Source organism: Dermacentor albipictus, chromosome 1 (genome assembly GCF_038994185.2).
Source record: "Dermacentor albipictus isolate Rhodes 1998 colony chromosome 1, USDA_Dalb.pri_finalv2, whole genome shotgun sequence".
In the NCBI taxonomy this organism is placed as follows: domain Eukaryota; kingdom Metazoa; phylum Arthropoda; class Arachnida; order Ixodida; family Ixodidae; genus Dermacentor; species Dermacentor albipictus.
Window position 1 is genome coordinate 243785410 of NC_091821.1, and position 17194 is coordinate 243802603.

Consider the following 17194-nt stretch of genomic DNA (forward strand, 5'->3'; position numbering starts at 1 on the left):
GCTTTGATAGAACGGTCTGCTGCGTAGCGTAAATACCGCAGCCGCCATGGGTGCCGCAATAAGCCCTCTCACCATAACGCCATAGGTGGGGCATTGCCACTTTACAGCCACCAGCATTCCTCTGATCCTTCGTAGCAGAGGACATTGAGGGTGAATGGAAATGGTAAATATCGTGCTTGAAGCACCTATGCTTCTACTAGGTCCTTTTGAAAAAAATTTTGGTAATATCTTCGTGGGCAGTGCCATATTCGTTCCAAGGTGTTTTTGAGGCTTCAGGAAATCTGGTTCAGGGCCCCTTTAAGGGAACACTGACACAAAATTTCAAATTTGAGATGTTTGTGCTATCCAATTCAGTATAACATGGTGTCTCTGCTCAAACATCACTGGCAAAAGTTGTGAAGAACATGTTTTAATATAAGTTTAAAGGCCACACAGGTGCCTGACTTCGAACTATGGCACTCTGCAAAATTGCACCAATTTGACGCATCCTGTGGCTCCTCGGCGCACCGTGACATTTCTTGAAAACTGCTGACATCACCGATTGAGGTACATATGCTCACGGAGCACAGCAAGACTCTGCTACTCTGCTGGGCTATTTACATGCTTATTTCTGACTCCTTGCTCTTTCGTGTGAACAATCAGGAATAAAAATTAACACGTACTTATGTCGGAAAACAGACCAGAATGACAGTGTGTGGGTGCATAGTAGGGGATGTTAACTCTGTAGCCGATATGGTGTTTTATTTGTTTCACCATACTTGAAGAAAAGAGCGCTATGAAGACGCGGACTAAAAGAGGAACATGTACGACGGACAAGGCGCTACTTCCAATTAAATGTTTTTTGAAGAAGCAGGATATAGGACTTCTAGTCCGCGTCTTCGTAGTGCTCTTTCCTTCAAGTATGCAAAACCAACTCACCCACATCAAGCTTCTGTTGTTTCACCATATATGTCTCCAACGGTAACTTCGGTGTTGAGTTCCTGCCTGAGATGCAGCCATGTTTGCTTATTTCACTTTGCAGCAGCTTGTTATGACAAAGGTGTATGGGCTGCTTTTACCAGCAACCTATACCAAGGTGGCACTGTAAGCTCCCTTGGCATGGATTTTTCCATAGCTGCCCTATTCTTGAGAGCCCAATAACTGCTACTCCCGGCTGAAATCGTGTGCTGTGCATGGAAAGAAAATCTGAACATGTCCAGACAGGAGAATGTTTCTGAAAGACATGTAGGAGGGGGTGGGGGTGGGGGGCATGGTCAATCCGTGCTTTATCATGTTCTCCTCAATCGCTGCTTGCAGTGATTTCACTCCCCAACCTGTGAAACGGTGTATGTCCATAAGTGGCAGTTTTGAAATGCAGAAAATCATTATCCTCACTTGATGATAGAAATGAGGGTGACCATGATTCAGACGGCAACAATGTGCTGCAGCACATAAGTGGCTAGCAATTGAATTCTGCAAATGGAAACTGAATTGGCTCATTTCCTGACTGATTGATGAGCCTGTGTGATTATCATCTACTATCGCCACTGTATGACACCTAAATCTAGCCATTTTTTTTGTGTGTGTTCGGCTTTTAACAAAGTCTGCACTTGTCACAATGAAAAGATTTTGTCGTTAAAAGGGGCAATGATGCCAAGTTTTCAAGCTTGAATTATGCGTTGTATATTAACCTGTATGTGATCCCACAGTAAACTGGTAAAATTTGAGAGCACCCAGTGTGCTAGTAAATTTCTGTTCGCATTTGAGCAGTGTAGCAGTCTGGCAACACTAGCTGGTGGATCATTCCACGCCAAATCAACCAGCGTTCTGTTTCTTTTTTTTTTTTAAATGGTGAATATCGTAGATATAGCTAAAAATATTTGCACGTTTGTTGAACTTCGAAACTCATTCTTGAGGTGTATTATTTTGTACCATTTTGGCAACAGTTTACTTTTCCTGACCAGCTGAGCTAGAAGGCATCAGTCATCAATTTTCTTCCTGGACACATTATGATCCAGTCATTCAAATGGTGTGTGTGTATGGCAAGAAAATAAAGTTACGAGACTGCCAAAATTGCCAATTTTTTCAAATATTTGAATGCTTTGAGTGCTTTTGGCACTGGCAAAGGCGAGTAAAATTGCAGTTAGAATTTTTTTCTTGCAATACAGGAAAATCCCGAAGGTAGAAACTAAATATAGTATGGTAGCCTGATTCATATAGGGCAGCCAAAAGATATTTGAAGCTTCAAAGGTTCAGCTGATTGCCTGAAAATAAAACTGTAACATTCTAATTTTTTGCAAGAAGCTTTGTGTTCAAGGTAAAAAAAGTAGCGTTGGTCGTCGGCTTAACAATATATGTGATATATCATTAAATAGCTCTACATGTCTGCTAGATATGTGGGAAGTTACGCAAAGGTATTTTTGAATGCGAAAAAATATTTTTTGAATTTTTATGTCTGCTCTGGCTTTTCTCTGAGGTGCTCCCAAGCTTGCTGGCTGGGGATGCAGACAACAAAGCTGGCTTCGTCTGCAACGCAGATGACAGAGAAACGGTGTCATGGTCTGTGTTTTATTGCCAAAAGACATATGCTCTAATGCCATGTGGCTTGTGCTTGGTGTGTGCTAGGTGAACCATACAGCCATTGCACATAAATGAGTCCTGCAGGGTTCAAAAATATGTTTCAGCAGTTGCAGTTTACAAAAAGAAATTTGTGCTCTTACGTAGCCAGTAAATCCGTAAAGAGCACTGATATCGTTCACGCAAAGCATTTTAAAAGACATGTCATGCTGCAATACAGTGCTACATACAGGGAGCAGGACACTTTGTGTCCTACTCCCTGGAACCCACCAACTGTCATAAGATGATGTAAGTAGAAAACAACTTCATAATTACAACTGAAACCCTGCACGAGTATGAACAAAGATTTCTGGTGTTGCGTGTTACCACTGTTCGCCAGCCTGAACATGTTTGGCTATAAAATTTGTATTTATTTATTTAATATATACTGCAGATATGAAGTCCATGCAGGGTGAATAAAATACAATATTAGGTCACAAGAAGTAAAGAAATGCTAATACAAGAAAATGCTGCGACAATACAGTAATAATGCTGATACAAAAAGTAAACAATGCTGATACAACTTTTATAAAGGCAAGTCATTCTAGTTATTAATGGTGCATAGAAAGGAAGCATATTTATATAGGTTGTTTCAGGCAAAATAGAGGGTTGGAGCATTTTGGTGATGTTGGTGATTGGGTCTCATTACTAGTGGACTTGCATATATTGCCAGGTCGAGTGCCAGTTTGTTATTAAGTAACTGAGAAAGAAAGTCGAGCCATAATGTTTTTCGACGCAATTCAAGTGTAGGAATACTATTAGACCTCGCTAGTTCAGTTGGAGCGTCGAATGTCGAAAATTTGTTGTAAACAAACCGGATAGCCTGTCTTTGGTTTCGTTATTTTACATTGAGTGTAGGGATCCCAGATAATATAGGCGCACTTGAGCTTCAGTTGAATTAAGTATTATTAAGCGAACAGTTTAACAGAGGATAGAGCGTGTTTAAGCTTGTATTTGAGGAAGCACAGTTTACGGAAAGCAGAGAAAGATATATTTTGCACATGAAAGTTCCAGGACAGGTTGCTGCAAAGGGTGACACCTAAATATATTTAGTTAGAAACTTGTTTAAGTGCAGAAGAGCCTAGCATATAACTATAAGAGAGAGATGTTTTCTTGTGGAAAATGTGAAGAAAAACGCTTTTTTCAACATTCAAGGTCATCCTCCATTGAGTGCACCAATAGAAAATTTTACTGAGGCTATCATTTAGATCATCTTGGTCACTAGTGGGGGTGATTTCTTTAAACAAGACACAATCCTGTGCAAGTAGTCTTATTTGAACATTCGGCTTTACAACATCAACAATGTCATTCACGTATAGGAGGAACAACAAACGGCCCAATACACTTCCCTGTGGTACCTCAGATGAGACTGGAAGACAAATCGAGTGATTGGCCACCTACATCCACGAACTGTTTGGAATTTTTTAAGTATTCAGCGATCCAAGAAACAAGTAGTTCTGGTATGCCATAGTTTTTTAGCTTAAATATTAGTTTGGAATGAGGTACTTTATTGGAAGCTTTACTAAAATCCAGAAAAATTAAATCAACTTGATGTTTTCTTTAAGCAAGAGCATGAGTGACCATGACTAGTTGTGTTACTGTAGAATATCCCTTTCTGATACCATGTTGAGAGTTGGTTAGCATTTTATTCTCTTCAATAAACTCGTTGAGCACTTTTGCAAGAATATGCTCCATTAGTTTCCAACAAGTTGACATTATTGAGATGGGGTAGTAGTTTTGTAAAAGTAGTCAGTCACCTTTCTTAAAAATGGGCACCACACAGGCTGTCCTCCAGTCCTTCTGCAAACTTGAACATGACAAGGAAGCATGAAATATGATGACAAGGTACATTGCAAGAGGTTCGGCATATCGGCGAAGAAAACCATTTCATATGTTATCGGGTCTAGAAGAAGTTTTGGTTTTCAAGTTAAGTGGCATTGAGAGCACTCCAGGGTAACTGATAATATTTGAAAAATTTGTAACTGCAGTGTCTGTGGTAGGAAGAAAGCCATCAGTTGCAGCATAAAATACACTATTGAAGAATATATTGAGTTGTTTGGCAATACCTCCTTGTTCATTAATAGTAACGCCGTTTGCAGAAATCTGTGAAACTTGTTTCTGCATTTCACTCAATTAGTTCCAAGATTTAGTTGGGTCAGTTTTAATAAAGCTTGGTAGCGTTGTGCTGAACCTTTCCATCGTTCCTTAAAACGATGCAATGCACTTGCAAGGCTTCCGTTGGTTTGTGCTATGATGTTAAGTGTTGCGTAGATCTTTTTTAATCTTTTCACCTTGCGTTCTAAATGGATGATGTCTGGCGTTATCCATGGCGTTTCTTTGTGTACTTTCTTTCGTTTGTTTGGCACAAACTTATCAAGGCAATACCAGCACATTCTCTTAAAGTGTTCCCATAAAACGCCAATGTCACAACTATCAAAATCAGGAAGATATGCCTCCAAGTGATCAATAATTGATGCATCATCCACATCTGAGTAATCTTTGTAGTAATGTACAGGAGTTTCTTTTTTCACTTTATGGCAAGAAATTGGCATAGAAACGTTGACTAGTTTGCAATCAGATAGCCTGTGTTTGATACGCACAGTGTAGTCAACAATACAGTGGGGATGAAACACTGAATCTTGTGCATTGCAAGAGCCATGCACAAGAGTCGGCTGGTTTACGACTTGGATAATATCATACTCTAGCATTATGACGAGTCATCATTTCTGGCATCAAGCCGATCCCAATTAATACCAGGGAGATTGAAATTGCCAGCGAAAATTATTTTCTTGTTTTTATGCTGGTGCATGTGTACCTGTAGTTTGGCTAGGAATTCCGAAATCACATCAGGAGGCCTGTGTAAAGCCTAGTGGATAAATGTCTGCCTACAAAAAGAGAGCTTGATGCACAAGCATACGAGTTCGGCAATGTCATTCAGTAAAATAGCATCTATTTGATTTATAATAAGTACCACTACTCTGCCACCTCTAGTTAAGCAATCCCTATGGAAAGCCGTGTAAAAAAGAGGAAACACGTCGTCATCATATATTTCAGGAAGAAGCCACGTTTCTGTTATAATAGTAATGTGCAGATCGTGCTGCATTAGAAGTAATTCTAACAACTCCATTCTATCTTTAATGCTGCGGGCATTCATATTTAACAGGCGAAGCATTTTCCATGCAAAGGCAGTCTTTCATCATACTTCTGCCTGATCATTTCGGCAATCTGTGATTTTTACTCTTGTATTTTGCTTCTCATCCGAGATATATAAGTCTGTCAATTTTAAGTTTATCATGAATCAAGCTTACTTTTCTTTCTTATTGTTTTTCTTGCTTTGCGCTGTTCCAAAGTAGTTTGCGTTTCTTTAATGTTGACTGTGAATAATCGTTATGAATGGAAATACTGAACCCGTTAAGGTTTTTTGCATTTTCTAGTGTTATCTTCTTTTCGTTATAGTCTTGTGAATATAATGTCATAGGCCTTTTGCCCTTTTGTTTACCAAGCCGGTGGATATGCCCTATCGAGTTGCATTTCACCTCCATTTTATCTCGGAACACTTTCTTAACTACTGTGTACTTACTGTTTACTGTTTTTACTAATTTTACTGTTTCTTTGAGTAATGCTGCCGTTTCATTTGGGCCCTCCGGAATGCCATGAATAACAAGGTTAGACCGCCTGCTTCGATCCTCAAGGTCTGCCAATTTTTTAGTATGAAACCTTAAGGAAAGTTCTATCGACTGACGTGATGAATGCATTTGGCTTGCCTGGGCTGACATAGCTGAGGTTTCAGAGAGCTTTCTTTCAAACTGAGCAAACATATGATGCAATTCACTGATGACATTCTCAGTCCTTACAAGTTCAGATTTTAGCTCCAGCATCTCATTACGAAGAGTAGCTTGCTGATCTAACAGTTGTTCAAGCAGTACCTTCTGAGTGGGGCCTGGGTTTTGCTCAACCTCGCCACACAGTAGAAGTCTACAGGCATTCACACAGCTGTACATAATTTCAAGACACTGTGTGGGGCATGGCAGGACCACAATAAAATGGTAGTCACTACAGAATGAAATATCAATATAACTGACCTGCACAAGGCAAAGTAATCGCTTGGTTAGTGCAATGGCAGTGCTGTGTGCGCCGTGCTCACAGAAGTCAATTCAGTGTGTAGCTTGTATACCAGGAGCCTCAGATGATGTCACACCACGAGGGCCATAAGGTGTCGCCAGCAGCATCGTGCTGAGGAACGGTGACGCCCTCGTGTGGTTGAATGCAGGATTGTTGAGAACAGGCTGTAATCCATCATCGAGGAAATAATGATCAAGCTACGTGCTTCTGGCTGTTGTCGAAAAACCGATGATACCAGCACAAGGCAAAGTAATCGCTTGGTTAGTGCCATGGCAGTGCTGAACCTGGCTTGGGCTGATATGCTCAGACGTGGTTGATGTCCACTTTTCCCATTCATGGAAAGAAAACAAAATATAAGTTGAGGCTGCGGCGCTTGACGTCACCTGCTTTTGTATTGACAAAAAAAAGAAAGCCAGTCACAATTCGTTGAATAGTTTTTCATGATCATTTTATAAACATTCTTTCCTTGCTAAATGGCAAGGCTTCCTACATTTATGCTGTCTCCCCGATCCACATGTAAACATCTAAAAAAATAATTTTTCGCATTTGAAAATTTATACATTTTTGTAACTTCTCACATCCATGTAATGGTGTATCACAGATATTTTTAGGCTGATCATCAAAGCAACTTTTTTTACCTTGAACACGAAGCATTTTGCAAGCAGTTGGAAAGTTACAGTTTCTTTTTCAGGCAATCTGCTAAACCTTCAAATCTTCAAATATTTTTCGGCTATACTGTCAAACGGGCTACTATTCTATATTTATATTGTGCCGTCTAGATTTTCCTGTGTTGCAAGAAACGAATTCAAGCTGTGCAATTTTACTCACTTTTGCCACTGCCAAAAGCACTCTAAGTGTTCAAATATTTGATAAAATGGCCATGCTGGCAGTCAAACCGCTTCATTGTCTCAAAATACACACCACCTGAATGTCTGGATCATACAATGCCCCATAGAAAAAAAATATTGATTGGTGCCTTCTAGCTCAGTTGGACAAGAACAATAAATGTTTGTCAAAATGCAAAAAAATGTTTGGCAAGAAAAATAAAGGGGCAGAATGAGTTTTTAACTTCAGCAAACATGTGGAAATTTTTGTCACCTATATCTGTGACGGTCGAAAAAACACTGTTTGATTTGGCGTGAAATGACCCTGGTGATCAAATGAAATTGTACCTTCCTCAGAATAATGGAGGCCAATCTCAAAGGTCATGCTATAAGCAGTTTCTGACTGTTTTGGAGCAGATGACACAGTGGTGGCTCTGCACTCCCCGACATCACACAATCTGTGCCAAAATGGTGGTTGGCTTAGAGGGAGCAATTTCACAAAACCCTTATCCTTTCCTTTGTGAATTTTGATGACGTGCAGTGTCTGTATGTCGTCTGCAATCTGGCATGGCATTGACGCCAGCCATGTTAGACAGGATTTGAGGGTCTGCGTGCAATGTACAACATAATCAAAGACAAGGTTGTCCATGTCCGCAATGCCATGGGGACACACCAGCAACTGCACAGCACTTGTTATGGTAGCGCGAAAACCGGAAGTCACACAGGGATCACCTTTTGTCCATGCTGCCACCACCAATGTCCATGTTGAATGGATGCACCTGAAAAAAATTGCCTGACAGCTGCAAGATAATCCGTTGGACTCTTGTTGACTTCGTCTTGAGTGAGGGGCTGGAGGAGTACATATAAAATGCAGCATCCCCCTCACACCCAAGGCCCCTACCCATCCCCTCTACCTCCAGATGCTGGAAGCAAGTGGGAGGCATTGTATCCCATCCCTATATTTTTGATAAAGACATGTTTTCTCTAAAATAATTAAACAAGAGTTTGAACTACTTTTATGTCACTTAGCATGAGGCCATTGCAGAGTATGAGGATGTTGTGTTTCTTATTTACCTCCTTAGCTAAATATACACTTAAGAGGAGTTGATTATCAATCTGAAGGTTTGGGTGAGTTGATATTCATGGCAAAACGAGCACAGCACAGAAGATGGGGACACTGAAAGAAAGACACACACAGCACCGTTTGTCTTTCTTTGTCTAGCCCTGTCATTCGTGCTGTGCTTATTTTGCCTTGACTTGCCATGGGTGGAGGTTTCGTAAGCAAAAAATGATGTACCATTGTAAGAAACAAGCAAGAAATAAGATGGGTGGTGATGCCTCCTTGAAGATCCTGTACCAGCTCACCGTGGATTCTGACAGCTCTGTCAGCAAACTGTTAACATTTGTGAAAAGACTATGTAGTTATTTGTTAGTTGACAAAGGAAGATTGCATTGTGTTTAAAAGGGACTGAAGAATAAACCTAGTAAAATTTAAGTTTTCTCCCTACCACCCCTTCCCTCCAATTGACAATGCTGCTGGCCCAAGTCAAGCTTTCAAGATGGTGTGCCACCCTCGTGGCTGACTTTTCTTTGCTGGTGTACAAGTCAGGCATAGTATTTAATATTTGTCATATGTGCTCTGTCCAATCCAGCCTGCAAAGGGATGAAAAGCTGAGCAAGCTGGTAGCTGTGCGTAGTAATTGTCTGTGCAGCACTCGCAGTAAGGACAACGGAAAGCACCACATGCATATTCAGTATGGTTCGTTTTGTCATTCGTCATAACTATAAGCACTGTGCAGACTACTATGACCATCCTGGAGACATTGAAAACATTTTTTTGCTGGGCATCACCATGGTGATGAGCAGATAGGTCGAGCTACTCCTACACAGTCATGGTCTTACATGCATGCAAGGGTGTGCATGCAGAATGTGGCAGGTACCGTCTGATCATTTTGTAACAAAAATCCATGAATGGAGCATGAGCAAAGCAAGTGTATGTGAGGAGTAGGCAGTGCAGTGCTCTTTAGCACCAGGGGAATTGTGGTATAAGGTAGTGGTAAAACACCTTAAGACAAGTCTTTTACGGTGCTTGTCTTGGGTGGAGTACGTCTCAGCGACAACATTGCTTCGAGATTCGGGCCATGACTTCTGTGTTGTATAGCTGATGCTTACAGACAAAGGACCAACCTGAAGTACTTTTAGTTGGTTGCAGCCTAATATGGAACTGCATTGGATGGGTAGTTCCAAATGTGATGTGGAACATGATCCAACTCTGAAGCCCAAGTAACTGTTCAGTGAACCTCCCCATTACCAATAACAACAGCTCTCTTCAGCCCTGTTTTTGCAAGTGATTGTTTGCATGTACAATGTTCTAGACCATGCTGTGGCAGCGCTTTCATGCGTCTATTTTACAAACTTGCTCTTGCTTTAGGATTATCATGCCCTCCATGCTTATGTAGAAAGCATGATGTCCTTATTTTGTATTTCATTTAAAGGACTGTGTTAGGATGGCATATTGTAAGGCTGTTACATCATCAAAATTATTTAATGAGCAAAAAAAATAAATTTAAAAAAAGTTTGCATACTCTTTTATTATTATAGCTACTTATGATTAATTACAAAGACCAAGCAAGCAGATGTTTTTGGTTTGGAATCCAACAAGAGGTGTGCCTAACTGCAAAATGCCCAAATAGCATTCAACTTAAAGAAAATTAGAACTTGATCACCTTTATTTCTGGCCATGGAAAGTACATTCCTACAACAGTGAAATGTTGTTTGAGTTAAAATTAATTAGCTTAGTAATTCATTCATTAGTTAATAGATTGCTGAGCTATCCACAACTGAAACTTTGCTCCATCACGTCATAAGTGCTATCATGGATTTTATGTTAAGTTTTCCATGCTTAAATCAGCATTTTAAGGTAACAAACTTTTCCTATAAAAATGATATGTTGGGTGTTGTGGAGTTAATGACAAAGCAAATGCATGCTTCAGTCTAGCTCCCAATAAAAACTATTTTTTTGTGTGAAATCACAGAGAACCTTGGTAAATATATGTGTGTTCTTACACTCCTGTGTGTACAGGACTTCTAGGAGAGTTCTCCCTTTCCGAGCTGTTTATTTGGTAACTTTGATTGCAGAGATATTTAGACCTTAGTGAAGAATGTAAATGTAATGTCAAAGGCAGAAGTTTGAAGGGCACAGGTGCTATGAAAAATAGGCAATCTCGCCCAAACGGCGAAGCACTAACAGTGATGGCAAGGTTTAGTGTTGTGCTTCAACTATTCGGAAGGTGTTCACTATGCGTGGGTTCGACATGTTGGCATGGTGCAGCATGCAAGACAACTCCTGTTGGGCAAAAGGAACAGTGCCCTGGCAGCTACCAGGTAGCTCACAATGCTGGCATGATGAAGAGCGCCATCAGTGGTGTCGCAGGTGTAGCACCTTAATGGTGCACGAGATGAGACCAACAGGATACCATAAACATTATTCAGTGCCCATCGAAATCTTAACCTTACCTTGACGTTTACTGCCTGTTCCACTCAGACCAGCGCATATACGCAGCAGCACTAGTGTGTGCTACCCTCATGCCAGCACTGGAAGCCAGAACACTGTCCTGATTCCACCACTGATGTGTTTGAACGTAGCATTGACGGTGTGTCTATTTTACTTCATAGTTTTTGCAGTCAAATGTGCTCTGTGGCTCTGGAGATGCTCTAGCCCTGCATGCGCATACCACTCATGCTCTGCCAATAGGGAACGCACGACTATGCTGAGTGAAGTATAATTGCTAGCGCAATGAAACAAAAATAGTGTCGCAGCCTAGCCATACAATTGTTCTTTGAGTGTCTTCGAGGCTGTGCACTTACACTGCAGCAACATTTACTGTTTACTTAATTTGGCAATACTGTAAGCCTTCTTCAGGCACTTACAGGCAGTGGGTCACGAGGTGAATACTAGAAAATAGATTGTTAGAACAAACTAATGAACATATACCATCACATAACATGTTGCAGCAAGTATTATTCACTGTATGTAATCTTTGATGATGAAACAAGACCAAGAAAAGTTACCAGTAACCTTATTGTGGCAACTGCAATCTAAAAACCTATGTCCTGGATTGTGCATAAGGGAATGCTACAATATTATTGTCATAGGTATTATATGTAGCGTTGCAGAATTGCAAGTGTCATCTTCAGGTAAATTCTGTATAGCAGTTTTTGGGCTGCGAATAATAATTTTTTTTTTTTGTCCTAACTTTTACTTCTCCTTTAAATGCTGCACAGCAAAAGCAATCATACACCGACTGCTGTGGTAGTACATAGGTACTTGCAGAGTTCAAGCAGCATAAACTGCTAAAAAAGCTTTGTTTTTAAACCATTAATATATAAATAAACCATCAGTATACAAAATTTGAGCAACAGCTTCCAAACGTACTTTTTATGACAATGAGGTGCTTGAACACGGCATAAAATTGTTGAAGGGGTACTGACAGACATTTCGGAAGGTGTGAAAAGGATGCCAACAGGTATGAAGGTTTGTAAAAAGTACTTATATTTTCATACTAAAGTTGGTCTTGAAATGACAGATGTGTCATCACCGACATTATCATGATGTCACTGCACAGAGCAAAATTTACTGATGTCATGCAATAATAAGACTAGGTATGATGGCGTTAAAGATACACTATAGTGCTGCATCTATTTATTGTGGCTGCTGCAGTGATTGCAAGAACAAAGTGAGCCAATATATCATGTCATGAGGCATCACGTTCCCAAGTACCGAAACCAGTTTACAGAAACTTGCATTATAGTAAATTATTTAGGACACTCCGACACTTGTCAGTATTTCTATTAAAGTTGAGACCTTCATTTGACACACAAAAAGACACGACAAGTCGAAAATGTTATGTGAGTACTCGTTTACTGTGAATATCCTTAATAGCTTGGCTCAGAAACAGTGTGCATTCCATGCAGACTGCTGCTGCCATTTGAGCTGCACCTGCGTGGCGAGGATCGACCACCATGCTGGCGGTTGGAAGAGGCACCCTCAGACTGCCAGGTGCTGGACCTGAGCATGCGACGTGAGGCACCCACGCCACCCCAGTGCCTCGACCTGCGTGTTCACCGGCGGGGCGATGAGAACTGTGGTGCACTGCAGGGCAGCCCACTCTACTCCGTGTACCGCCTTGAAGATGCGTGGTAGCCTATCAGTGCAACATCGCCTGTTTAAGGCTCCTTCACTCCCCTCCCGTCCCACCCCACCGCCACAAAAACAGATGCAACGATGGCACATCCCAACAAGCCTCAGGGGGCACAGATATGCCATGCTTTCTAAATAAATGGTTTTTCTGCACATCATATGCCTTTTGTAGCAGATGCAATGGCTGCTGGCATAATAGGCCATTCTCACTACAATTCTGGAAAGTATGGAGCAAAGCAGTTGGCGATGGAATTCCAGCATGCTGTTGTGGCTTGCAGCCCAAGGTGAGCAGCGATGGTTATCAACAATGAAGGTAATGCTATACCTATTTCAAGGCACCATTGAAAATATAGTTGAGCATGCTTGTTGTGGTGTACCGTGAATGAACATGAGCGTAGTGGTCACGGAACTTGGCCTTCCATTGCTTTTTGGTTATAGTTATGTCCTCCCGAGAACCCATGTACATTATATTGCTCAGAATCTTCATCTCAAGTATGAAGTTAGATGCCTGCAGAAGTGTATAGAAGTGGTTCAGTCCTATTCATGCTACCAGCATTTAAGAAAATTGGCATTATTTTGATCTAGAGCATTTTGCCTGTTGCAGGCAACGAGAAACATCTGTGAAAGCCGTTCCGAAATACCGCGAGATATGAAAATCCAGGAGCCAGCATCAACATGGCAACCTTTGATCTCCTGGCTTGACTAGGAGCTAGGCTTGCAACGCCGACCTGGCAACCGTAATTTTTATCTCTGCATTCAGGCTGAACATGAGGAGACTGTTGCTTTGTCCATGTACATACAGATGCTGCTTTTAGCAACATTCCATGTTTTAGGAACTGGGGCAATTAACTAAAAAAAATTTTGCATGTTCGTGACAAGCAGTGTGCAATAAAATAGACATACAAAATTATACCCTATAACTGCCTTCCGGTCTCGAGAGGATATACTTCAGCAGAGTTTCAGCATGTTTTGTATGGCTTTCCTGGTCCCCAGAACATGTGGACATAATGAAGCAGTGCCCACCGAGCTCATTTGGCATCAGCAAAGAGGCTCTAGCTTTTAACCCAACTTATTAAATGTAGAGGTAAAGCATAGGTGAAGTGTGCATCTTCCCCATTTTTTTTACTTCACACTGTATTAGTTGAATCGGCATGCAATGCTTGCAAAAAAAGTTCTTCAAAAACTCCACTGCTGTGTCAAAGTGCACTGTTGAAAGCATCAGTCCTTCCCCTTGGTTTTCTTACCTTTCAGCCATTTGTTGTATATTGACATTACTCCGGTTTATCATGAGGATGAAATTGTGAAGTGCCAAGCAAAAAATTTATCGTTTAGTATGGTCGAAGTAGCTGACTTTAAAAGTCAAGAGGGGAGACAAAGGTTTTGTCATAAAATGAAAAGAGGGGCCATATCTGCAATAAAAGTGGGTTAACACAGTAGCTCGATATAAAGGTAGAGCTAATAGAGCAAAACAAACAATCCCACCACTAAAATTATGTGTTAATGCACATCTATATTTCAAATAATGGTATGTGTTATAACCACCCTGTTCATAGTTCTCTCGTGTACATGCTGAGCAGTTGTCTACCCATATGCAGTGTGCAGCCACGTTATCGTAGAGGTTAAGGCTCCGCACAATTTTTGCTGATGTGCTTGTGTTGCATGCTACAGCATACCTTGCTTGCAGGTTCTCCACACAAGATGTTATCTTTCAGTGGCAACATATGGTCATCACTGTCTTTACCCCTCTACATGGCTTGTTTTTTTCAGTGCTGATCTGAATTGTTCCAGCGGCTTAGGATGGTGCTTTTTCCTTGAAACACTCCCAAGCACTTGCAAGCAGCAAATTGAAATTGTTTGCTAATTGCAGAATGGCAATAACAAGCTTGTAGCCTAGTGGACAAAACCACCACTGCATTATCTGCAAGTTCCATTCCTAACTACTAGCGGCAAAGGAAAGAAGCAGGTCACTTGCCACAGTCGGAACAAAATGGCGTTTCAAGATCTTTACTGATCCCTTGTTCACTATGGGAAGCCACCTATGCAGCTCTTGTGAACAAGGGATCGGTACGAATCTCAAAATGTCATTTTCATTTGACTATGGCGAGTGACCCACTTCTTTCCTAACATCGATTTTCTATTGTCAAACTCTCGACTACAACTACTGGTACAGTATGTTGAGGTACAGTGTTATGAAAACTGGCAAGGCACAGTGAGGCTGCAGAAAACTATGGAGACTCGCAAGACCTTGTTGGGAATTGGATTCACAGCACATACAAGCATGTCATTCTTAAAGCAGTAGCACCGCAAAGTATAAGAGATAACCGATAAAACAAAAAGCCAGATATGCCCACAGCATAAACAGCAGATGCCATTTCTAATAAAGCACTATATGTGACTTTTTATCAACAATGTAGTTCAATGCATGTCAACCTTTTCCATAGAAACCGAACGGTTAAGACACACACACACAAAAAGAAACACTAAATAGCCTTGCCAAAATTTCAAAATTAGTTCGTCATGAAAGTATGAAAATGACCGAAAGGAATGCAAGCACAAAAACACAAATTTTTACAGAACTTTACGAAATATATATTTTTACACCTACTGTGGCTCTCGCATCTGCAGACTCGCAAGTATGGTAAATAAAATTGATCATGGCATCACAGAGCTTTATGAAAATCAAATACACGGTTCAGTTTTGCAATGCCACCAGACAGTGGACCAGGAACTATATATGGAGACAATTATTTATCGATAAGCCATACATTAAACACTATCTCGAGGAGTATGTAGATTCGATAGTTTATTTTACACAGATAGGCTCAGAAGTGGATAAGCCGAGCATCAGTAGGGTTCTGTTCCACAGGGCAGTAGGGACACTTGAGCTTGCTGCCACTAGCCAACTTGTGGAGGGCGTCGCGCGAGATAACGTGGCCACAGACAAGCCTCATGGGCGGGTTGGCGTCGCTGCTCTGTTGGCGCAGTATGGGGCAGGCGAACACCGAGTGGAACTGGCAGCCTAGCCGGATCTCGATGGGGAGTTCGTCGCGCGTGCTCCAGACGCCGGCCACTTGGCGCTGCATCATGACCTGCTTGATGTTGAGCAGTGCGGGCAGGGCCAAGCTGCCCGCCTCGACACATACGGCCAGTGGGCTGCGCACCGACAGGCCAAGAAGCGCGCAGGCGTCGCGCGTGAACGCCTCGCACGTATCGCTCCACAGCGCCGGCTCAAGCAAAAAGGCGTACGGCGATCGCGCCAGGCCGCCGGGCACCCGGAGAAAAGCCAAGCTACCCATCAGCACTTGCAAATCGCGCTCATGCTGCCGTGCCAACGGCGCAAGGTGGGCGCGGGCGTACGCGATCGCCTCGGCCGCCGCTCCACGCTGCAGCAGCCCCACCAGGTGAAGCCGGTGCAGCTGGAAGTGCAGCGCTGTGCCCTGGAGTTCGTGCTGTGCCACCCAGGCCAGCGCGGGCCCCAGGTCACGCCGCTTCAGCGCGTCTAGCACGTTGTTGAGCTCCGCAAACGGCTCCTTCTGGGCAGACTCGAGACGCGCCTCGCGCGACAGCTCTTCAGCAATGTCCAGCATGCCCTGGCGCAACAGGTGCTCCGCGATCACCTGGTTGAGCGCCGCCTTCTTGTCACTTCCATCAAACACCTCCTCGCTGCTCGTGGCCCAGAAGTCAGGCACGAAGTTCTGAAAACAGCGTTCGAAGTTATGTAACGCCGCGCTAAATCTAAGCTGACTCACCTTGTCTATGGCCTTGCCAACTTTGGACACCGTTCCGTGCAGATCTCGGTGCTCTGTCGCCAGAGAACTGCTCAAGTCTTTGATTTTTTGAGCGCATTGTGTGAGGGCTATGCCATGCGAAGTCGTCACGTCAGCGTCTGCAGGTACTGCGCAAAACCAAAACAAAGACGCTACCATCGTTTCAAAGCAAGAGCTAGACGGGACTTACCTTCGCCGAGCTCTCGGTACATTTCTTGAACGTAAGCTATCAACTCACTCAGTGTGGCTTTCGTGTGTTCACTTAGAGTGCCAAATTTACTAAGAACTTTGTCAACTTCACGCTCAACAGCCAAGCACGACTCCATCGTGACTCAGTAGAGCAGTGCTGCTGAACGCAGTGCCTGCTACGACTATGCCAGTGCTTAAGACGGTAACTGCGCTATATACACAGTGCTGTCATTCTTTTAAAAGTTTGAAGGGTACACCTGCAAGAACATTGCAGACATCAGGACGTAGAACTACAGGTACGGTTGGATGCGACAGTCACAGCTAAATTTTCAGGTTTACAGCCTCTCAGCTGACTTGTCGATGTCGATTGCAGCGGCCTACCTTTGCACAACTTCCAGTAGCGAAAACAAGAGTAATGAAAAAAAATATGTTTCCACGACACTGATAGTATAAATTTTAGATAAAGATAGTTAGTTTTTTTACTCGATAAAATGTCA

General features: G+C 42.2%; 2 protein-coding genes across 2 annotated transcripts in view; one reads left to right on the forward strand and one right to left on the reverse strand.

Annotated features, from left to right (window-relative positions):
• Positions 1-12896, forward strand: part of LOC135907895 (AT-rich interactive domain-containing protein 5B-like) — an 80045-nt gene extending 67149 nt beyond the window's left edge. The window contains exon 6 of the mRNA XM_065439650.1: positions 12516-12896. Within this exon, the coding sequence (XP_065295722.1) occupies positions 12516-12744 (229 nt within the window). The 3' untranslated portion in view covers positions 12745-12896. The remainder of the gene's footprint in view (positions 1-12515) is intronic.
• A 2623-nt stretch (positions 12897-15519) lies between these two features.
• On the reverse strand, positions 15520-17075 carry Sou (required for meiotic nuclear division 5 protein souji). Its single transcript, XM_065439660.1, has 3 exons — positions 16699-17075; positions 16491-16636; positions 15520-16436 (listed from the first exon to the last, which is right to left on the reverse strand). The coding sequence occupies exons 1-3, from the start codon at positions 16832-16834 to the stop codon at positions 15564-15566; spliced, it is 1155 nt and encodes a 384-aa protein (XP_065295732.1). The 5' UTR covers positions 16835-17075; the 3' UTR covers positions 15520-15563.
• Positions 17076-17194: the final 119 nt, after the last annotated feature.